Source organism: Amphiprion ocellaris, chromosome 22, assembly GCF_022539595.1.
Source record: "Amphiprion ocellaris isolate individual 3 ecotype Okinawa chromosome 22, ASM2253959v1, whole genome shotgun sequence".
NCBI classification, from domain to species: Eukaryota; Metazoa; Chordata; class Actinopteri; family Pomacentridae; genus Amphiprion; species Amphiprion ocellaris.
The window spans coordinates 13,112,328-13,136,156 of NC_072787.1; the positions used below are offsets into that span (position 1 = coordinate 13,112,328).

The 23,829-nt window shown below is 40.2% G+C and overlaps 1 protein-coding gene across 4 annotated transcripts in view; it reads right to left on the bottom strand.

The window, feature by feature from the left end:
• pola1 (polymerase (DNA directed), alpha 1) overlaps positions 1-23,829 on the bottom strand; it is a 62,687-nt gene that overhangs the window by 37,774 nt on the left and 1,084 nt on the right. The window contains exons 3-26 of one of the 4 annotated variants that reach the window (XM_023297784.3): positions 22,449-22,545; positions 22,274-22,351; positions 22,077-22,192; positions 21,870-21,932; positions 21,461-21,562; positions 21,156-21,312; positions 20,904-21,063; positions 20,603-20,775; positions 20,368-20,480; positions 19,810-19,923; positions 19,636-19,710; positions 19,397-19,535; positions 19,023-19,177; positions 18,793-18,877; positions 18,488-18,549; positions 16,459-16,548; positions 16,054-16,170; positions 15,772-15,947; positions 15,448-15,577; positions 14,417-14,536; positions 14,237-14,327; positions 14,027-14,151; positions 13,718-13,867; positions 12,928-13,050 (exon numbers count right to left, since the gene is read on the bottom strand). In XM_023297784.3, the coding sequence (XP_023153552.2) occupies positions 12,928-13,050; positions 13,718-13,867; positions 14,027-14,151; positions 14,237-14,327; positions 14,417-14,536; positions 15,448-15,577; positions 15,772-15,947; positions 16,054-16,170; positions 16,459-16,548; positions 18,488-18,549; positions 18,793-18,877; positions 19,023-19,177; positions 19,397-19,535; positions 19,636-19,710; positions 19,810-19,923; positions 20,368-20,480; positions 20,603-20,775; positions 20,904-21,063; positions 21,156-21,312; positions 21,461-21,562; positions 21,870-21,932; positions 22,077-22,192; positions 22,274-22,351; positions 22,449-22,545 (2,811 nt within the window). Of the gene's footprint in view, positions 1-12,927; positions 13,051-13,717; positions 13,868-14,026; positions 14,152-14,236; positions 14,328-14,416; positions 14,537-15,447; positions 15,578-15,771; positions 15,948-16,053; positions 16,171-16,458; positions 16,549-18,487; positions 18,550-18,792; positions 18,878-19,022; positions 19,178-19,396; positions 19,536-19,635; positions 19,711-19,809; positions 19,924-20,367; positions 20,481-20,602; positions 20,776-20,903; positions 21,064-21,155; positions 21,313-21,460; positions 21,563-21,869; positions 21,933-22,076; positions 22,198-22,273; positions 22,352-22,448; positions 22,546-23,829 lie in introns of those variants that run through there. The other 3 variants (XM_035942716.2, XM_023297783.3, XM_055007276.1) reach the window with 3 other exon arrangements.

Here is a 23,829-nt window from a genome sequence, read left to right on the forward strand (position 1 = left end):
CATAAACAGTGTGACAAAATCTCTGCTGATAAATTTCTATAATGGCATGGTGTATGTCATCCTACTGGCAAATCTATGACAAAATGTAATCTTTTTTTCAGCTATGAGCTCTTGCGCAACACTTCAAGAGGAGTGAGACAGAAGCAGAAGCAGGAATGATCAGAGGACAGATGAAAAGAAAGGACAGAGAAGTGATGAATGGAGAGATGTGGGAAAGAGCAAAAGCAAAGTGAGGCGAGAGAGGGAGCCGAGCGAGGTGAGAATGCGTTGATGTAATTGATGTGTGGACTCATTTAGAAAGGTTTTCCATCTGCTGTCAGTTCCAGCAGGACACACTGCTTTAAGGAATGAACCGTGTGAAAGACAAGTCGTTTGACCATGACGGTGGAATGTGTGCAACTCATGGTGAGTGTGTCTGTGTGTGTGTGAGCGCTCATCTTTAAACACATACCAACATATGTATACTATACAGACCAATGCAAACACATATCCCTGGGGAGTAGAAAGAGTGTGTGTGTGTGTGTGTGTGTGTGTGTGTGTGTGTGTGTGTGTGTGTGTGTGTGTATGTCTTCACCATGATGACTGCACTCGTCACCACCATGCGTGCCGCTCATTCTGGGTCAAACAACTGATAAAACTTGACAGGGGACTCTTATTATTTAATGCGATCAAGATATTGTGTAATTCCACTTAGAAAAGTAACTAGGCCTAATCTGTACCCTTGTTTTTCACATAAACCACAATAAAAGGCTAAAATAAAAACAGCTGTGTCACGAGCGTCTAATTTTTCTCCCAAATACTATCTTTTTGATATGTATGAACTTTTCAGACTACGCATTGGGTTTTAATTACTTAATATCTACACCCTGTCAAGCCAAATCTACCCCGCTTGTCTTATTTTGCCTATTCTCCACTCAGTAAATTTATAAAATCTGTTAAAATCTTCCAATTACTATGTCCCTCTTTTCCCCCCTCACACTGTAAAACATCACTCAATTTTCCCATGTTCCTGCCTCTTTCCCGTCTCACCTCCTTGGTGTTAATACAGTATAATTAGACTGGACAGTAATTGAGCAGCTGACAAGTGCTCCCGCGGAGTGAAGGATCAGGACGGAAGATTTGTGAGCAGAATTGACTGAATTTTTTAACATTCCTAATCCCTGTCCCACCTCATTCTTCCCTTTTATGCCACAATACAGGTGATGGCTCGGATGTCAGATTGCATTCTCTGAGCCATGAGCAGTCAAGGGGAGCTCAATGGTCAAATAAGAAGGTATGTTTCACATTTGGTAGAAGCCATTCGACTCTATGCATCCACACTGACTTTAACTCCTTCTTTTCACATTTCTTTAAAACAATAATGATGAATGTGCACGGAACACTAAAATCAACATAATATAATGCTAAGCTGTATTTCTAAATCACTTTTCAAAACTGGAGTTTTCTTTACAAAACATTAAAATATACAAAGCATTACTAAAATATTAAAAGAAAACATTAGTAATGACAGTGCAGCTTTAAAAAGTAATACCAGAGCACCGGAAAAGGAATAAAACGTTATTCAAATGCTTGTCCGTACAGGTGGGTTTTAAAAGCTTTTTGTACTGAGGAACTGACTGAGCTGTTCTGACTGTTCTGACTTCAAGCTTTGACCACTGGTCTGTTAACAGCAAACGATTCTCAGATTTCAGGAGATGAGGTGCAGAATACGGTAATGAAAGGTTCAGAGATGTAGAGTGAAGCCAGAACGTACAGTGATTTGTTTAAAAGTGATCTACAATTACTACAAATTACTATGAATTCTGGAACGAACGGGGAGCCAGTGTCGTTCTGGACCGGAGTTATGCGTTTCCTGCATCGGGTGTTTGGAAGTAATCTTGCTGCTTAGTTCTGAAACAGCTGTAACCAGGTGACTGGTGCATCAATGAGGCAGTTGAATTGGCAAGAGTATGGCTGAAATTAATCTACTGACTATTTTACAGATTAGTAAAAGTCGGTAAAATAGTCTAAATGATAAACTTTCCCCCAAAAAGCAAATTGACCATTTCATTTAAGTTAATTTAATATTGATAACCTCAAACTGTAGGATTAAACTAGCAACTCTACCAAGGTTTAAAAAAAATAAAGGCTGCTTATTTAGGTCAGTAGTGCAATTGCAAAAGAAATTCAAGTATCTATTTAACCCCTTAACAAAGTGAAGAAGTTCAGCCTGTAGATTAAACAGCACATCGTGAATAAAGTGGATGTTCTACATGTATAGATCAGCTAAAGGAAATCTTTTTGTTCTTATTGTGTAATGTTCTGACTTCTCTCATAGCTTCGAGCTCTATGAAAAGTCATAGTCGTTGCACAGCCAATTCACGTATGCTGAGTTTGTCATGCTTGTTCCTTTATCTCACAATAGAAACAGAGTACGTCTATACATAAATGACTGAAGCCAATAAAACTAAAATTGTGATGCTGCATTGGCAATGTGATATTTAAGAAAAAAACATAATCAAGCATTATATCGAACCATGTGAGGAAAAATAAATAAAACATGTCGCTTTACAACACTGATGTCTGCATTTTTAACATCGACATTATTACTGATTATGCAGACCAATAGCAGCAACCCCTACACTGAGTCTTTACACTATTAAAATCCTGCAAAATAAGCAAACCATTAACTTTGCCATAGATTTTATTAGATTTAATCTGTTAGAACTTAGTGCATCGAGAAAGGCACAAAACAATTAAGGGACTTTCATACTTGAAGTTTTGTTCATTTAAAAGAAAAAAAAATGACCTAAACTTGCCTTTTAGTTCAGATCCATTCCATGGTCACGCCATCTTATTACATAGACATCTTGTATCATGACCTCTAAAGCTACCTAACCCAGGTCAGGTGTAAAGCATCCTCAGATGTAAACTGCATTATGTATTACAAATTAGTGACATTAAATCACTTTATACTAACTGGCAAAAACAATAGACGGCAGCTTCAAGAAACTGCAGTCTGTAGCTGTGGTCTTTTCAGATGCACCAAGCCTGTTTTGTGTGTGAGTGCTGTGGAGATTTCTCCTTTTTCTGCAGTATTTCAACACTGATATGCGCAGCTTACAGGTGACATGTTTTCTTTGTGCTGTCCATTTTTAAAAGCTAATGTACCCAACAAATCTGCCTTGAGATTTGAGGATGCAGACTTTAGGGCACCAGGAGACGTAGTTTGCTTAAGTGGTGCTAACACAGTCTGTAACACTCGAATGTGCCACCAAGTGACCGAGAGACAGGAGCACGAGTCCATCAGACATAACAAATCATGTCCGGTTGACTTGTGCAGTTGGACAAACCTACGTACAAAATCTGGATTTTCAGGACAGATTAGGTTGGGAAAAGTGTAATGGCTTTTGAGGTTTGATATTTTTAAAAAGCCATTTCACACAAAACCACTCACACTTTTTTGTCCTAATATCTCACTGTAAAAGCTGCACTTTCCCACTGTCTCTGACTTGACTTTTCACAGCTTGTAATTCCCTTTTCATTTAGTGCTTTTAACAGTGGCTCATGTCTTTGCATCTGCACCTGTGTGCCTGCACATGAGCTGTTCCCATTAGCTGTGTGTTATTGCACCCTGTCATGCTAATTGATGAGTGGTTCAGCCTTGTTGTGATATCCGCCTTTTCCCAGCTGTTGCCCAGCTTTTCAGTGGCCTTATCTATTAGGGATTTACACGTCTTGTTGTCATGTCACTCTCTTGTGTTGTTTATTTGAATCCATTTCCCCCTCCTCCTCCTCCTCATAAAAATATCTTTTGTCTTTTGTAAGGCTGTCATTTTAATAAGAATATTGTTCCTAAACAGGGTGCTTGGTGGAGTGATGAGTAGTTTGTAGATTGAAAGGAAGTAATAAAGACAACAGATAAGCAGACAAAGCACATGAACAAAGCACATGTTCATCAAAATGGCATTTCAGGTGCGCCTGTCATTATTCCATTTTGAACCCTATATATGCACACACACACACACACACACACACACACACATATGTCTATTTATATATAAATAGACATATATACCACACACCCCTGTGCTGATCAGCAGATCAGAAGCGGCATGTTAAACCTCAGTGTGGCAGAGGGCCCTTGTAAAAAGAGCCTGGGGCACCAGTGACGATTGTTTTGAAAAGCACTCAGCTGAAAAGCATTTTGGGATGACAGTCGGCCGACTGAAATAGCACCTGTGGAGGAACACACCACTGTCAGAGCTGGGAGGGCGACGTACGCACAACACGCACACAATCAGCTTCAGTATGCGCGCACGTACACACATTTTCAAACTCTTTCACCAACGCAACCTCACACACAAAGATGTATGAAAGATTTATAGTCGCTCTCCCGCTACCGTAAAGTCTCATGTGCTCAAACCTCCATACACACCCACAGAGAATGGAAATCCTTCTTTCACTAAAATTACTTCACTTGCATGCAAGAATGCATGAGTGCAAAAAAAACACACACACACACACACACACACACACACACACACACACACACACACACACACACACACACACACACACACACACACACACACACACACACACACACACACACACACACACACACACACACACACACACACACACACACACACACACACACACACACACACACCTGTCCTGGCAGATGCCATAGCTGTATTCTCATGTTTACTGCTGGGAAGGTCAATCTGTTGTAAAGCTGTGTCTGATTTAATAGAACCGGTGGAGATCACAAACGCCGGCGCTGATTGAAAATAACTCGACAATGACAGCAATCCTCCTGTTGTCTGCTCAATTAAAATATGGTACTTTAATAGCTGGAAAGGACACCTCCTGGCATATCACTGGACAGGCAAAGCAGTCACAGATGAATTTTAACATGCTGTCAAACAAATAACTAATATATGTGTAGACAGCCAATAGGGCTCTTCAAGCTGTGTTATTTGGAACACAAGGCAGCCTATGATTTAGAAAGATGAAATTACCTTTGTCATTCATCAGCTTTAATGTCACACAATGATATAGTTCTCATAAACCTATTCTGAACTCTACCTTAAATATGACACCAACATTATAACTCAGTAATGTTCCGTTCATTTGAGTTACAACTCTGCGCATCCAAAAGTCAAGATAGAGTTAACTAAGCATTTAAAACATATATCAATAATAAATGAACATTTACAACTCAAAATTATCAAACTATTTATATGTATACAATTAACAAAGGCAGTGCTTCATATAGTCTGTCTCTTTCATAACATACAAGCAAAGGTACACACAATTATTTAATCCACCTGCCTAATATTGTATAAAAATTTGTCTGAAAAAGTAGATCTGTATTCTTTCTACTTGATGAATCATAAGTCATTATTAAAATGGTGATTTTTCTGCTCTGCTGTAAACCTACAAATGCATTATAATAAATTATATCTACACCTCTGTCGTGTCACTTTGAGATGCCTGCATTATCCGCACAATGCAGTAAAAAAAATAAAATAACAAAGATTAGAGGGTCGGGAAACTTTTTTTTTTATTAGAGCTGACCATATATATACTGACTCCTGCCAAGTCAGTTAAAACCATTTACTAATTATCCACTCATTTGCAACTCTATCAGTGACGCTGATAGAGACGCCAGATGTCAGATCAATCCATTATCAATGATAATCCCTGCCATTAGCTCAGTCTCACATGGCCTCATTAGTAGGTGTTACTAAAGTCGCTGTTTAAATTCTGAAATCTTGTCTTGTCCACTGACAGCCCCCACAGACAAGCCAACGCAGCCAAAATAGCAGCGCTGCTCCCATGTGACTATTTGTTAAGTCCACTCATATCAGGAGTAAAGCCAGCTCTTTAAGAGGACTACAGGACCATGGAAACATTGCAGCCCTCATTTCCCCTGGCACGAGAATGCATACATGCATGTGTGAGCGCGCGCGCACACACACACACACACACACACACACACACACACACACAAACACAAACACACACACAGAGACATCAACACAGGCGGGCGTATGTATTCTTACATCTAATTCAGGGAAATGTAAAAATGACCCCAGTAATTCCGAGACAGCAGCAGCGATTGGGAGCCTGAATGAAAGAAATGGGGGCAACAATATTTACTCATGTAACATCACAGCACACAGTCTGACAGACGCTCATGAGACATGATAGGGGGGTTTAGGTATTCCTCTGTCTAATTCTGGGAAATGATTTGTGATTCCTGAGAGAAGAGGAATGACACAGAAGCAGAACGAGGGACACGGGGGGCAACAATATTTACTTAGACTTCATTACAGCCACATGCACCCTTGCACATATGTACATACAGGGGTTTAACCTAAACCAAACTTTAACCTCTCTGCACCCTCAGCTCTGTTACACAAGCCTGCTTCCATCCTTCACTCTGCATGCCATCCAATAATGTCAACTACGAGCTCCTGTCAGGCTGTTTTTAAACACAAGGACAGAGACTCAATTACAGCAGAACAGCTCTCAGGAGTCATCCTCCATCCTGAGACACACACACACCTGCCAATGGTTGTCAGATTTGCTGGCAACACGGTCAAAGGTCAAACCAATCTGCGATCCGCAACAATCAGCAGCTTCCACCGGACTGTGCTGTTAACATCACTCGATTAAGAGGACATAAACACACTAACACACACACTTCGTGTTCAGAGGAAAGAGAAGATGGCAAAACTAAAAAACTGAGAAAACCAAAAAACACAACTTCTGATTCATTTTAAAATCTTATTAGCATTTAAGATCATAAAAGAGAAAGGTGAACAATGTCCAGGTATAGCAGACACTGTCCTATTTGCAATGAATAGCAATGTTAACACCAGCCTAACGTATTCACACAAGCAAGCAGCCAAATCCTGTAGGTTTGTCTGTAACTGATCCCGAGTCTGTTAGCAGGTTTGCAGAAATTCTCTCTTTCTCAATGTTTAATTCCCCTCAGTTGTCAGGTGGAACTGTCAAATGAATTCAGAAGATCCCCCAACCAGTGGTTAGCGGACAATAAAAGTCGTTGCGGTGTGACAAATGCATTTATCAGCCTATTATAACCGCATGTGTGCAAGTTGTCCGTTTCATATGTCTGTTTCTCTGCACTCAACTGTTGTCTGGCGAACATACAAAAGAACCCAAAATAACGCTGAGGGGTTGAGGGGGACATCAATCTGTGGTGGACCCTCGCCTGTGTAATCCTAAACCTTCACCTTCCTCTTAATACCCATCATCCCCCCCTTAATACCCACACATACCAGGACAGAGCAGGGCCACAACAAATGGTCCCCCGACAAAGGGCAGAGTTCGGCCAGTAGCACTTGTGCACACACAGATAGATATTAACACACACACACACACACACACACACACACACACACACACACACACCACATCTACAGACAGATAGTTAGAAGACACCCACAAGCAACAAACACAAGAGTCAGGAGGGGAGGTAAGTGGGGGCTTTCCCCTCTTAAGTTGGCAAATTTGATCGGAAGAGCCACAGCCAAGGGTCTGTCAACTCCCTCTAATCCCCCTCATCTGAAGCCTCCCAGGGCTGAGAAACCACTGTGGCCCCCGGCCTGACCCGTCCTGCCACAGGGGGGCTAGGCCTCAATATAAAATGAGAGTGAGAGAAAGATGAGAGCGAGGCCAATCAATAAATACAGAGAACACATGCACATTCACTCCGGACACTCGGCCAAACAGATGTAGGAAACGCACAGGCGGGAGGGTGGATTTACACTGCGGAAAGAGTAGTGATCAGTGTACATGTTACAATTATAAAAATAAAAAGCCTCCTAAATCATGAGATGAGAGTAGAGTGCAAATGTGACGATTAAAATGGGGGCGGGAGTGCAAACGGCAATACCCACAAATACACTAGAAACCCTGCTATAAATGCCAGCTGGCTTTTCTGGCTTGCTGCAGTTGGAAACTACCAAGAACTACTTGGCTTACAGTCTTTGAACTTCAGGGCTCCATACAAATCCAGTAAAAGTGCCCAATTTGTATTAATACTACTACTGCTTTCTGCTACTTTGCCTTGATCAGTCAGTGTGAATGCAGTCAGTGACAGCTCAGGTACTAGGAACACAAAGTTTAGTTAAATAAATAAGCAAAACTTGCCTACAAACTTAAAGTTAACTACAAAATATGACTTGATATTTGGCAGAATCACCATCTTTCGTTCACATCAAACATAAATTTTAACTCAAGTGTCTTCTTCAGCATATTGAACAACATTTCAAACAAGTACAAATGTCAGAATGCAGATTTCCAGCAGCACTAAATTATCTGCGACAACATGCCTTCTTATTTACAGTGGGACTCCCTGTGTTGTGTTGACGCCAAATTCTCCCGAAGCACACAATCTGCAGTATAAATAGAGTTGTATCTAGGATCATAGATACAAAGTAAACAAAACACTAAGATCGTACGGCGTAGGATCTCCTGCTACATCAGCAAACTGAGAATCATGTTGTGTGCTCAGCACTGTTGACCTTTTGATGCATGTCTCTCCAATGTGTCATATCACTCCTCACTGTGTGTAAGGTACTAAAGCAGTTAAGTCCTAATAGAACACAATCCAATTTGTTTATCGTTCCCTCAGCACACTGGGTAACTTAAGAAGGTTGAGAAAACACTGGAGGCAAAGCAGGCCATCAGCAAGAGTTAAAAGATGCTTTAAGTATTTGACACCCAACTACCTCTATTGGAATATACACTCAGCTGGCAGTTTATTAGGTACACCTACGTAAAGCCCATGCAGTCTATTACAGTAATGCTGTAATAAGTGCTCTTGTTGCATTTCTGCTACAGCTGTCTCAGAGAAGTGTGGATTCAATTTATGGTCATTCTGAAGGCTGCGGTTTGATCTCCTGTTCATCTATGTTCAGTTATACTGACTTGTGTTTTTATTATTTTGTCCATCCTCTTTATGTCAGTGAGTACAGGCTAGTTAACACAAACTGTTCTGCACATTTTAACCATACTGATTGTTGGAGTGTGTTTGGGATCAGTGTCATGTTGGAAAACTTCTCTCCTGCCAAGGGTCTGGAGAACCTGAATCATGTTTTCACTCCGTATTCGGGTATGTAAACTTGTATTCACAGATCTCGCAATATATGTCACCCCCCCAATACATTTTGCATTTATGCAGTCCCATATGAAGATACTACCACCTATAACACTTAAACCACAGATGTGGAGGTGTTTAGTTGTCGAGTGACGCTCTTTTATGTTCACCGATCGAGGCAGTTCCTTAGCATATGCAGTCATGTATCAAACTCAACCCAACCGAAAAAGTGACTTTTTAAAAACACTTTAATGCAATTATTTATTGATGTTGTATTTTGGGGAATATATTTCCACAGTTAGCCCCGAAATTATTCATATCTATGTTGAAACTGCATTTATGTTGAATTTCGGACTCAAGGGTGTATATTGGGTGGAAATTATAAAAAGAAGTGAGAAAGATGGTACCAAAGATTCCATGTCCAAATAATTCATTCTTACAATAATCAAAGCCTTTCACTGCCACAAACAGTGGCCAAACAGTTCTGCCACCAAACAGTTCTTATAATTACTATCTATTCGTAATAAGTAACTATTACAAGACTCAACGCAGTACTCTGCAAAGGCTGCTCAATCATATCATTTCCAACAGCTGAAATCTTGAAAAAAATTGTGGCAGAAATCACGGCAACATAGAATGTGGCCACTGCATAAAGATGTACCCACAAAAAAATTACTTTGCGCTGAGCACACGCATGTGTTATGCATCTGTACGTTATGCATGGATACTGAATCACATGACCTAAATATGTAGCGGGGGAATTGATGGGACTCGGAAACACCCCCACAATTTAATCAATTGTTCCCTGTATGATTTCCAACAGATAGGTCCCGATGAGACCACAGTGGTGGATTTGTAGCAGGATCACAATCACGTGATCGTAAGCAGGCAGCTGATGTAGTGTTCACTTGTTGTCATAGCTACAGTGATGCCATGCCGCTATCTCGCAATGATACAGAAATCCTTAACAAATCCATGGATCCAGACTATAAGCCGCATCACTGCCAAAATCTAATGAGGTGGTCCTTGTGTCATTTCTGACCTTCCTTGAAAATTTCATCCAAATCTGTCAGTCCATTTTTGAGTAATGTTGTGGGCAGACAGACAAATTAACAGACAAATATACGTCAGTCAACACATAACTCTGTCGCATTCCTTGGCGGAGTAATTAGCTTTTTGCATGCCTTCACTGAGGTTCTGGACCACTCCTCTCTTGCAATAATATCCAGGTTTTTGACGTTGGAAAGCTTCCTTGCATCACTCTGATCTACGGGTCCTTCCACAGATTTTCAGTGAGATTCAGGTCTGCCGTGCCACAGTCATGCTAAATGTTCAAATGTTTTCTGTTAACCATTTCTTGATCAAATTGGCTGTAGTTTTTGGACCAGTGCCTTGTGGGAGGGTCCAATACTGTCCATGACCATATTTTTCTGCAGACTGCCTCATGTTTTCTTCCAGAACCTTGATACAGTCCTCTTTTCTCAGGCTGGCCTTTCAAGGCTGCCTGACTCAATGACTGAAGAACACTGCTGAAGCACTGCATTCCCACCACCATGCTTGACAGTGGCTTTTCCTTTCTTTCACCAAAAAAAAGCCACTCCCTTTTCATCTTATCCAAACTTACACCTGATGACTAAAAGCTTTCTTATTTGTTTGGGTGAGCTTTTGCCAAAATTAGGCAACCTTTAGTGTGTCCTCCTAGGTGTCGCTCTTAAATTGTTGGTACCAGACATGCTCAGATTCATCAGGATGGCCTTGGTGGTGATCCTTGGATTCCTCTTGGCATCTCATACTACCATTCTTGCCAGCACAGGGATCATTTCTGGCGCCTACCAAACCTGTTTTTTTTCACCCCTTATTATTTCTGATTATACTTAGTACTGTGGCCACTGGCTCTTGAAAACTCTTGGACCTTTCTTTATAGCCTTTCCCCATCTTATGAGCAGCCACAAAATGCAACTCTGTCTCAATGGTGAACCTTAATAACAAGCTCACTTAGCTCTGGTTTTATCCACGACTTGCAACTGACCAGTAACTAACTAAAAAATTGCTCAGAAATTACAGCAAATTCTAATGCCCGAGAACATGGTATAAATTATTAGGACCAATTGGAATATGATAGAAGCTTGCACTGTGTCAAAGATTTGCCACAACTTCATGAATAATTTTGGACACAGCATTTTTAGAAACAGTCTAAAAATAATAAAAAACAGAAATAGTTAGAATTTCTTAGTAACAGCTTTAACACAATGTTTTACCATCTTTTATGACTTGCTTGTGTCCAGCCAGAGCAAATCTGTTGATAAAACGCAAAGTTACTGTAAATCAAAACTTCAAATTTGAATAATTTTGAGCTTAACAGTATGTCAGTATTTTGTACAAATTAATTTAGATTTCTACATCATATATCAGAGCTAACTTTAAGATTAAGACTGTTAGTTACCTATAGAAAGAAATCTGTGGATTAGGTGATAATGGAAATACCTGTCAGTTGCAGCCCTTCTGTAATGAATTTTAGTCGATTAAAATAAGGTCTTTAACCCTAAGAATGCAGACTTCAGTAATCTATAAAATTATTGAGTAGTGTAACACAACTGCCAACTTGTAGTTTCCATTGTAAGTAATGGAAATGTAGCCTACTTTTTGCCTGAGACTGGTGATGCTTCATGGATGAAGTAAAGCAAGCAGGAGGTAAAATGTAATTAACCCACCACCTCTGGCTGTTGACAGATACAAGCTACTAGATAGAAGCAGTAAGTGTGGAGGGAAAGAAACTCCCACCTGCACCAGCGAATCAAATACACAACTTTAACAATGTAGCTCTGTCAGCCGAACAACGAGCATGACTGGAGGCACAAACGGACTGACAAAATAACAAACACGCATAGTGAGTTACTGCCCTGCCCTCTATTAGGGAACACAATGAGTGTGTAAGGGGATCTTAATGAAGGACTCCCCTGAGGCAAAGCCTGATGCCTCTGCTGAGGACTTGTACTGTTAGAGCTCATTAAATGAACATGAGTACTACCACTGACATAGTGGGAGAGTGTTGTGTGTGCATGTGTGTGTGTGGTGTTCAGTTACAATACCAGCTTTAGCTGTTTATGTCATGCAGTAGACATGCTGCTTTGCACCAATTTATTGAGCGTACACGCCCATGTCGCTCAGTTTCTGTGTAGTGAAAGAAGTCGCCACACAGCCAGATTTTACATGGAGAGAGCATGACTTTCATGTGTGTACCTGGGGGATTTTGTTATTGGAAAATACTTACATAGTGCTATTGATATCACAGAGACTGAAACAGGTCTGACAAAATGAACTTGAAAGAATAATCGTATTTAGAAGGGAGAAGGGCACAAAGGTGAGGGAAAAAGAAAGACATTTGTTGAGAGAATGAATAATAAATGTGACACAGGATGAAGCCAAAAAAAAGATGAAAAAAGAAAGAAAATAGGATCGAGAAAGGGGTGGTGAGCAATGTGGAATATGATGTAGCAGTGCCCTCTTGTGGATGAAAATGGGAGTATTTCCTTTTCCATCCACAGGTTTCATTAGTAAGACTGTGAAAAACAAAATATACCAAAACTGGTATTTAATCAGTCTGAATGTGTTTTGTGTCTCTACATGCCCCCTTGTTTGGTTTGTGTGTACATGAATATAGATATCATTGATGTTTAACCACAAGTGTTTAGACTCGTTTATCAAGATCTGTATTACACATCAGAGGTTCCACAACTAAAACTTTCAGTGTCCATAAAGACTACAGTGTCAAAAAATGCATTTATGTACAATGTGAATTCATAACTCACCTCTCTTCCCTTGTGTGTGACCAGCGCAGCAAGAGGCTTGGCATAGAAGCGGCTGTAGCTGAATCCCAGGCATCCGTACATACTGTTAGCAGTCAGCTTCAGAGCCTTCTGACGAATGTCATACTGAAGGACAAAAACACGCAAATCATTCCAAACAAATAAAAGGCATTTGCACTTCTCACAGTTATATTTCAAAAAAATCCTAACATAGATGTGATACATCAGATGTTGTCCCAACAGTAAATAAAATAGCTGTTTTATTCAGACAGCAGAGAAGCACCTACCAAGCAAGCAAAATTCTGTATTCTCAGTTTTAAATGTCAGCTTACGATAATAGAAGACAGAGATAAGTAGCAAATCCTCCCATTTGTGGGGCTCAAACTATCATACATTTGGCATTTAAAATTATTTAATCAATAGCAAAAATTTAATTGCAATGCTAGTCAAATTTGTTTTGTGGTATTTCAGTCAATTTCAGCAACAGAATCCATTATGCAGCTTATCTAACACTTCCTTTCAAGCCTGGAAGGGGACAGTATTTGACACTCATGACTTTCAGGACTTTCAACATTATACCGCATCTTTGCAATTAATAACTCTAAAGAGGGAAAATTACGATATAATAACCTCACAGGACGAAAATACAAGGTAGGTGTTACTGTTTACCAACCAAAAAACAGAAAATAACTTTGGTCTAGGTGCATTTTCATGGCTGTGAAAATGGGCGTCTACAGTCTGTGTGTTTCATTGGACTTGTGTCTGTACGCACAAATAGTGTGAATGAATGTACCTGCAGGTAGAGATCTGGGTTGACATCCTGCTGTTTCATCAGCTGTTTGACCTGCTTACGCCGTTCGACCAGCTTCCTGATTTCCTTGGGCAGGATTCCCATTTCCAGACTGGAATCTGGAATCTCGGGAATCTCCTCTGTTTCATTCTCCTGTTACCACGGGAACAAGATTTAGAAGTGTGAAACTTTTCTGTTTCTGGATATTGAGGCACTTTATATTTTTGTACATTTGACAATCAACTCATAGATCGTATCTGGCCAGCATAGATAGCTTTCGAGTTTTCATCTGAGAAGGAATGATGCACACACCTCACTCTTCTTCTGTGAGTTGTGAGCTTCCCTCTGCACAGTGGTGAAGCAGATGTTGAACTCTTGAATGATTGAGGGATACAGGCTGTTGAAGTCAAGCAGCAGCACAAACTTATCGTAGAAACCTAAATAGAGAGACAGAGAGGGAGGTTATAAAGTAAGAAGAAAATATAGATGCAAAGAAACACTTCAGAAGCAGACGGTACTTACCAACTTTTGGATCCAGCACCAGACCTCCAGCATAGGCTGCCTTCTTCTTTCTCTTGCCTTTCCCTGCATCCACATCATCCTCTCCCTCAACCTGGAACAAACAAGCAAATCAGGGGCTTCAAGTCAAATGACTGATTATAGGGGGAAAAAGATTTTTAAAAAACACGTGCATTTTTTTACCATCTCCTGTTGAGTCTTTTTGAAGGAGGGTTTGTCAGGGACGATGTAGTTTTTGTCGTGGAAGGCATGAAGCAACAGGAACTCATTCCTCTCAGAGCGGCCGCCCATCAGAGTACGAGACTGCAGGGAAGAGGGAGAGAGAAATCAGCTGATGGAGGCAGAAAAGAAATAGAAAAAAAGAACTGAAAAAGAGCAACAAACTGACCAGACCTCTGTCAAAGCTTGAAAGTGACTGTCTTTTCAGAATATTGTTCCAAATGAAGTATAACGTTTTATGTGTTTTTATGTTTTCTACAACTACTCAAGGTGACCTGCTGCATTGCCTTTTATATTTTCTGTGGCTCTTTTGTCCCTGAAACACACCAATTGAATGGAACACGACTGGCTCTGAGCCTTGTTAAAGGCTTTTAGGATTTAAAGCTTTAAATCTGCCTGCAAGATGTTTTGTTTCTGACATCAGTTTTCACAATTTGTAGTCTGACTGAACAATAAGAGAGAGAGTGGCTGCTCTTGTCCATTCCTGCCAGTTTTGTCATGTGGGTTTGAAAAGTGTTTTATTCCAAATGTTGTTGAGCAGACATTCTTGATTTCCAGAAATGCTCTCCAGAGCCAAGTTCAGGCTAATGCATCGTAAAGATGTCAGTTATTTCAATATAAATAAATGCAAATTATATGACAACATAATTTAACCGTTTTCTGTTTGAGCTGAGAAATAATAATAATATGGGTGTTAAAGGTAGAGATTCTAATGCAATATACTTTTTCGGAAAATTGAGCGAATAGCTCCCTATGGTCTGTTAGCTCTCTGATTTGTATACAAGCTAGGGAAAAAAATCTGGTGTTCTTAAGAGAGCCCCAGTTCTGTAAATGGGAAACGACAGGGGGGAAGGGGACAGTGAAAGCAACAGGGACACAAAATGAGGAAATCTAAATATACTAACTGGTTAAATATCAACAATGTTTCTCCAGAACAGCAAACCCCACCTTTAACTTAAGTTAAAAAATGAAACAGCGGCGTTGTTTTGGTTTACCATGACATTGCCAGCAATGTTGGTGATCTGCAGGGCAAGCGGCAGCACGTTGAGCTCACACATGATCTGGAGGATCAGCTTGGCATCGGTCCATGTCAACTCCAACAGGTAGAGGAGATGAGGAGAGTCACTGACAAAAACATGCAGATTTTAGAATACACAAATTTTCCACACTGATTTGTTTGAGCAACAAAGTGTTAATGATGTCCAAAAAAACATTTACACATTTTCAACGGTAGATCTTTGACCATTTGATGTGAGTGATGGAATCTACTGCTGTGTTTTTGGTTATTTTAGTGAAATTAGCCTTTAAAATATATTCACCTGTAGAGATTTTTGATTTCTTCCTGGGGGACCGTGATTCTCTCCGTCTTCAGCACCTGTGCTGTGAGTTCAGTCAGATGATAACTTTTACAGCGAATCAGCTCCTTGGCTGAGATCTCCACATCACAAACCAGGCGGCCACAGGTTGCACTCTTCTCTGCAAAGGCACTACGACCCTACAAAGACGAAAGTAAATACAAACAAAACATGTTAAGGGATGTACGCTAAGTTGTTGAAACAAAAAAAAAAGCTTTCCATGTCCGTTCTCTTTTGATTTCTTACCCCTAACTTGGGCATGTTGACCCTCCTGAGGCGACCAATTTTAGACCAGTGAGGAACTTTGCAAGTGTTTAACCGCTGCAGAAGAACTTCCAGGTCAAAACCAAAGATGTCATGACCCTATGGAAAATAAACAAGAATGCAGGTTTTTTATCCTAGAAAAATAGCGCCTTCATCTTTGCTTCAAAGTCACTAACAGCTGTTGTTTTTAGTGACAAGAAAATGTGAGCAATTTACAAAGATCTATGAGCCAGGAGAAAGAAAGGCAAGTTTGAAGGCAACTTATACATGTAAATAATCAATTACTATCAAATGGAGGAAACTAAAATATCCACTAGCTTATTTGAATTTGTCAGAAGTTGTAAATGTAATTCTTGTTGCTAAAGAATCCGAATATTCTTTACTCACCACCAGCACATCAGGGTCGATCTTGTGCATCTTAGCCAGGAAGAAGCCGAGCAGTGCCCGCTCTGTACCAGCTATTTCCACCTTCCCATTCTAGCAAAGGGAGCAAGTCACATCATCAGGGAAGTCACACACACTGAGATACACTCTGCTTTAATCTAAAATGTTTTTCTACAAATTACACATAAATATGAATGGAAGGTAAAACAATTTAAGCTCCACGTTAATGCAGTTTTTCATGTTTTTTTATTGGCATTTGTCAGAAGTTATCAGCAATTTTCAAAAAAAATTTAAATTACTAACTTTTGACAGCATTAAGGTAAAGTTTTTCTTGTTTCTTTACTTAAAAAAAATGAGAGAAAAAAAAGCTGAGATCTACAGTGGGTACGGAAAGTATTCAGACCCCTTTAAATTTTTCACTCTTTGTTTCATTGCAGCCATTTGCTAAAATCAAAAAAGTTAATTTTATTTCTCATTAATGTACACTCAGCACCCTATCTTGACAGAAAAAAACTGAAATGTAGAAATTTTTGCAAATTTATTAAAAAAGAAAAACTGAAATATCACACGGTCATAAGTATTCAGACCCTTTGCTCAGTATTGAGTAGAAGCACCCTTTTGAGCTTGTACAGCCATGAGTCTTCTTGGGAATGATGCAACAAGTTTTTCAGACCTGGATTTGGGGATCCTCTGCCATTCTTCCTTGCAGATCCTCTCCAGTTCTGTCAGGTTGGATGGTGAACGTTGGTGGACAGCCATTTTCAGATCTCTCCAGAGATGCTCAATTGGGTTTAGGTCAGGGCTCTGGCTGGGCCAGTCAAGAATGGTCACAGAGTTGTTCCGAAGCCACTCCTTTGTTATTTTAGCTGTGTGCTTAGGGTCATTGTCTTGTTGGAAGGTGAACCTTCGGCCCAGTCTGAGGTCCAGAGCACTCTGGAAGAGGTTTTCTTCCAGGATATCTCTGTACTTGACCGCATTCATCTTTCCTTCAATTGCAACCAGTCGTCCTGTCCCTGCAGCTGAAAAACACCCCCATAGCATGATGCTGCCACCACCATGTTTCACTGTTGGGATGGTATTGGGCAGGTGATGAGCAGTGCCTGGTTTTCTCCACACATACCGCTTAGAATTAACGCCAAAAAGTTCAATCTTGGTCTCATCAGACCAGAGAATCCTATTTCTCATAGTCTGGGAGTCCTTCATGTGTTTTTTGGCAAACTCTATGCGGGCTTTTATATGTCTTGCACTGAGGAGAGGCTTCCGTCGGGCCACTCTGCCATAAAGGCCCGACTGGTGGAGGGCTGCAGTGATAGTTGACTTTGTGGAACTTTCTCCCATCTCCCTGCTACATCTCTGGAGCTCAGCCACGGTGATCTTTGGGTTCTTCTTTACCTCTCTCACCAAGGCTCTTCTCCCACGTTTGCTCAGTTTGGCTGGACGGCCAGGTCTAGGAAGAGTTCTGGTCGTCCCAAACTTCTTCCATTTAAGGATTATGGAGGCCACTGTGCTCTTAGGAACCTTGAGTGCTGCAGAAATTCTTTTGTAACCTTGGCCAGATCTGTGCCTTGCCACAATTCTGTCTCTGAGCTCCTTGGGCAGTTCCTTCGACCTCATGATTCTCATTTGCTCTGACATGCACTGTGAGCTGTAAGGTCTTATATAGACAGGTGTGTGCCTTTCCTAATCAAGTCCAATCAGTTTAATTAAACACAGCTGGACTCCAATGAAGAAGCAGAACCATCTCAAGGAGGATCAGAAGAAATGGACCGCAGGTGAGTTAAATATGAGTGTCACAGTAAAGGGTCTGAATACTTATGACCGTGTGAAATTTCAGTTTTTCTTTTTTAATAAATTTGCAAAAATTTCTACATTTCTGTTTTTTTCTGTCAAGATAGGGTGCTGAGTGTACATTAATGAGAAAAAAAATGAACTTTTTTGACTTTAGCAAATGGCTGCAATGAAACAAAGAGTGAAAATTTTAAAGGGGTCTGAATACTTTCCGTACCCACTGTATAACCACAGAGACACTCACCTTCTTCCTCACTGCCTCTTTAAAGTCATAAGGGAAGATACAATCGGCTGGTTTACTGACCACTGAAAAGACAAAAACATGATCAGTTTCTACACATTTTTATTTACTTCTTAAGTAAACTCAAATATTCTAACTATTGTGAGACGTAGATAGAGAACAATGACAGCCAGCTGTTTTACTTCATGGCTCAGGGTTACTCCACAAAACAACAGGTCTATTTAAATTATTATGTGTGTGATATGTGTATATATATGATTTATGCAATACCAAAGAAAAAAGCAAAAACACAAATTTAACTAACTCACCACAGAAATGAGTCTGGTACGGAGGCCGGGGAGGAGCTTTATCCATGTGGAATCCATAGTGGGTAAGTGCAGCGAGGGACACAATCTGCAGAGGAAAGTTACTGCATTAAGTCTATGCTCCCTTAGTGTTTTAGTCTGAGTTCCCTATAAAATAACGCATCTTTTACGGTCCAGAAGAATTCCTACTAAACAGTCTATTTGATCATGTGTGCACCTGACAGTGGTCTGACCTCATTTTGGTGCGTCTTGGGGTTCTGGACTGTCTTGAGGCTGATGGACATGACAGTGACGGGTGGAGGCGGCAGGTCTTTGATCACAGTGACCAGGTCACTCCTCAGAGCGAGAGCCTCCACCTTACACCAGCTGACTGGCTGGCCAATAAGTTCTGACAGACACAGTGGAGATGTTAGAAGTAGCAATTTCTCAGGAATGTGCAAGGTACAATGAAATAGTTTCATTTGCCCTGATAGTTTTATTTAATTACGTTAATCTTAGAGGTAATGGTTCTCAGTACTACAACCTGAAATGTTTTGTTTTCTGCAAAATTCTTCTTATATAAAGTTAAACTAAACACATGCCGTTATCAGTAATAGAAATTCCTTACGTGGTGTTTTGATATCCAACCAGCAAGGGCCTTTAATCTTCCTGCTGAGGAGGAAATGCTCCAGACTGGAGGTGTTTGTTCCAAAAACGTGGGAGAAGGTCGCCCCCTTTAGGTCGGAAGGTAGTGCAGGGAACTCAGCCTGCAAAGACAATATTTATCAAAGAGATCAGTGTTTTTTCAACACAGCAGACATTGGCCTGGACATTCTAGGAATAGTGTATATGTGTGTGTCTGCTCACAGAATATCTGACTTCCAGGTACTCGCACTGACTGGGCACATCAGGAATTTCAAAAGCATAGTTCTTTTCCACTTTCTGCAGGAAGAGAGACAAAAATCAAATGACAATATGAACTGTCACTTCTTAGAGAATTACATTCATGCAATACAGTCATAAACAAAAGTTGGTGCTGACCTTGGACTTGAACTTCATTATCCTGAACTTCTCAGAGAGCTCGCTGAACTCCTGGTAGACATCCACCATCTCTACAGGAGTGTCTGAAACCTCCCCTGTCTTTGGGTTTGCTCTCTGTTGATTACAGAAGACATACACTGTAAATCAGCAATGTATCAATAGGTTTTTGTACATTCTGCTGAAAAAATATAAAGTTTACTGCAAATTTTGAAATAATGGCATTAACTTCATCTTACTTTTAAGATTCAGGCTAACAAATAATTAGACAGTGAAGTGTTAATGAGACTTTGTAATAATGAACTAATGGAAGCACATTAACATCCGGTGCATTTGGGCCAACTTCAATGTAAGTGAAATTTCCAAATACAAAATATTTTTCTTTCAGATGACTTGATTATTCTAAATGTGAGAAGTGAGAACACTTTCCAATTAGACTTGCTCATAGAAACAAACATTATGTTTTGCATTATTTAATGCGGTCATAAATGTGTGTCATTTGTGTTGTTTTTAAATCAAAACTTAAGCGATACATGGTCCTTGACAGAACACACGACTTACATATTCACGAGGCAGCAGGTACATGGTTCGCTCAATGTTCTTGACAGAGACGCAGCAGCTCACATGAGACTCTGCCGACTCAATCCACACTTTTCCAAACAGGTACACCACACCTAAGTCACAAATAAATTAAAATATCAGGATGTGCTATTCAAGCTTGAACAGGATTAGTAAAATATGGGACTTATGCATTAGTATTTTCTATATTTTCATGGTGGGTGCAAGTATGCCTGACCTTTTTGGCTGTATGGGTCTTCAAAGGCATCCAACCAATAGAAGCGGAAAACCTGCTCCCCGTCTGCTCCCTCCACCAGTGGGAGTCGGCTGGAGTCGACCTGTACCTCTGCAGGAGCTTCACTGACTGCACTTTCATCTTCCTGTCCCCAAGAGCTGCCAATTCTGCTGGACCTGAAAAAGAACAGAGGAACAAATATGCTGAAACATAAGCTCACTTATGAAGCCTTCCCATGTTAGCAAACTTTACACAAGGCTGTGGATAGCTTTCTATAAGCAAACTGAGTAGATGAACAACTCACAAGAGGACTGGGTCCTGAGGCTCAGCTTTGGGCTCAACTTTAACTGGAGCCGCTGCTGCTTTAGGTTCAGGCTCATCTTTCACTTCAGGCTTCTCCTCCTCAAAGCCAACCTCCATTGGTTCATCAAAGTCCACCCCATCAAACGCCAGAGTATCATTCACTGAGAACACATAACCATAAAAGATAAGTGTGTGTGTTGTAGTTAGGTAGGAGAAAACAGAAAAAAGCTAGAGAGCTGTGATCCAGCCTCACCTTCCTCTTCATTTGCCTCCTCCACTTTGGCCTTATGCTTTTGTGCAGGAGGAGCAGATGTGGAGGGAGTAGGACGGGCTGATGGCCTGGGAGCAGGGTCTGAAGGCGGAGGTGGTCGAATCACTTTGGCCTTTAATCCCGTAGCTGGAGGTGACTCCTGCAATCACACGTGTGATATATATCAAGATTATTTAATTTAGAGTTTTAAATCAGTCACTTTACAGATTTACATAAAATGTTCATGTCTATGCAGAAGTAAACAGCGAATCAATATGGTAGAAAAAAAATGTTGGGTGGGGTGATACCTTCGGCATCTGAGGTTTGATGGAGAAGGGATTCATAGGTGATCCCAGAGACTTCTTTTTCTTTAGAGTGACCACTGGTGGAGGAGTCAGAAGAGCTGGCTTCTGGAAAGACAGAGTGAGACACATTTATAATGGAAATACCATAAGACATCAGACAGGACAAAGACAGCAAGAGGTAAAGAAGCAGGCCATTAGGATAAAAAGATGAGCACATAATGCACCATCATGACTAAGCAAAAAAACAAACCAACCCGGGATGGAATCACATTGAAAGGCTTCAGTGTAAATGTCAGTGTGCAGGAACCATTTGACTTATTGTGAGACACACCCAACTCAATACTGCGGCCACTATAGAGCAAAATAAAAAAAACAGTGAAGCTAAGTATCTTTGAAATGGAAAGCTACCAACCTCAGAGTGCAGATCCTGTAGGATATCTCCCAACAGGTCATCTTTTGACAGATCGACATCTTTCTGCAAGAGACAGTTACAAAAAAATAAATGGTACAATGAACAAATTCACACAAAATGCTCCACAATATTAGTGTGGATATGCACAAGACACACTTGAGATAAAAACAAATCCATAAGCAAATCAGCGGTACCAACAAAACACACCTCAGCGGGCCTCTTGACATTACTGTTCATGAAGAGGCTCTTAATGGTGTTGGGCTTCGCTACGACGGATTTCTTCACAGGTTTCTGTTTGTGTGCCCCTTTGGCGCCTCCTTTTCCTGCTAAAACAAACACAATGAATTCACACTGCTGAACTGTCCGTGTTGTCTCATTCTCTAAAATACACTCCCAGTGTTTACCTTTTTTGTTTTCTAGCGCGTCATCATCCAAATCATCGTCAAAGATTTCTCGTCCATCTTCCACATATCCTGTTCCATCTGACCGAAGAAGGGCATTATTAAGAAGCAGGACTTCAAAAACAACTCATCTACACATACAGTATATCATTAGTGGATTCAAGAGATAGCAACTTACCATCATCAATAATCCAGTCATCCTCTTGCCTCTCTTGTACCATCTTTGAGTACTGCTCCTCGTCCACCTCCTCATATACACTGGTTACCTCTTCCACCTGGAAAACATGAACACTGGTTGACCATCACATACAAGACAGTAAAACAGTACTATGGCATGGCTATACAGATATCAACCCCATGTATAATGTAGGGCCAAACAATATGCCAAAAAATAAAAAATAAAAACATATTTCAATATGACAGTAAGTTTTCTTTTGTTTCAACAAGCAAAACATTAAAATAATTAGGTTATGTTTGTTGTGGTCTGTGTCAAACAAGCATGTTTTTATATGCTTGGAGAATATGATTTGAAGGCTGGGGTATCTCTGTGGCACTGAGAACTCCATTTTTAACGGTATGTTGTGACACATTCTTTATAAAATGTGAAAATTATTGGGAAAAATGGTCCCCAAAACCTCACAGAAACAGAGCAACAGATAAAGATAATAAGCTTACAGATAAGTAAATAGCAAAAACATAGATATTATTTAAGACAATTGAATAATCAAAATACATATTTATTAATGACTGAGTGTATTTTTTGTTCTTCTGAAACAAACAAACAAAAAAAACTAAAACAGCTGCTGCTACTGGAAAACAAACAGATTTGGGGTTGACAAATTATTTGCATGGCCACATACCACATCTGATATTTTTCCAAATAACAGCCAAGTTATGTTGATTTTTAAAATTCTAAATAAAGCAAATAAATTGTGCTACTTTAGCTCTAATGACTGATTACAAGTCAAGTAAAAACCTGCTATCAACACTGAAGGATTAAAACTGGTCCATGCATTTATCTTTAGCAGACTAGACTACTGTAATGGTGTCTTTACAGGAATCCCTGAAAAGCCCATCAGATGACTGCAGCTCATACAGAATGCTGCTGCTCGAGTCCTAACAAGAACCAAAAAAGTAGATCACATCACCCCAGTTCTTAGATCTCTACACTGGCTTCCTGTCTGCCAGAGAATAGATTTTAAAATCCTGCTGTTGGTTTATAAAGCACTAAATGGTTTAGGCCCAAAATACATAGCTGATCTGCTGTCACTTTATGAACCATCTTGACCTCTGAGGTCATCAGGTACCAGTCTGCTCTCAGTTCCCAGAGTTACAACTAAACATGGTGAAGCAGCGTTTACTTATTATGCTCCACATATCTGGAACAAACTCCCTGAAAGCTGGAGGTCTTTTCTGTTTGCCACTGCTTTCCAATTACAACTTATTTGTAGTTGATTTAAATGAAAATTTTAATTAATTTTTAATATATTTCTAATTTTCCTGTTCTTTTCTCTTTTATTATATTTATCATTTTAATTGTGCTTTTTAAGCTTGTCTGA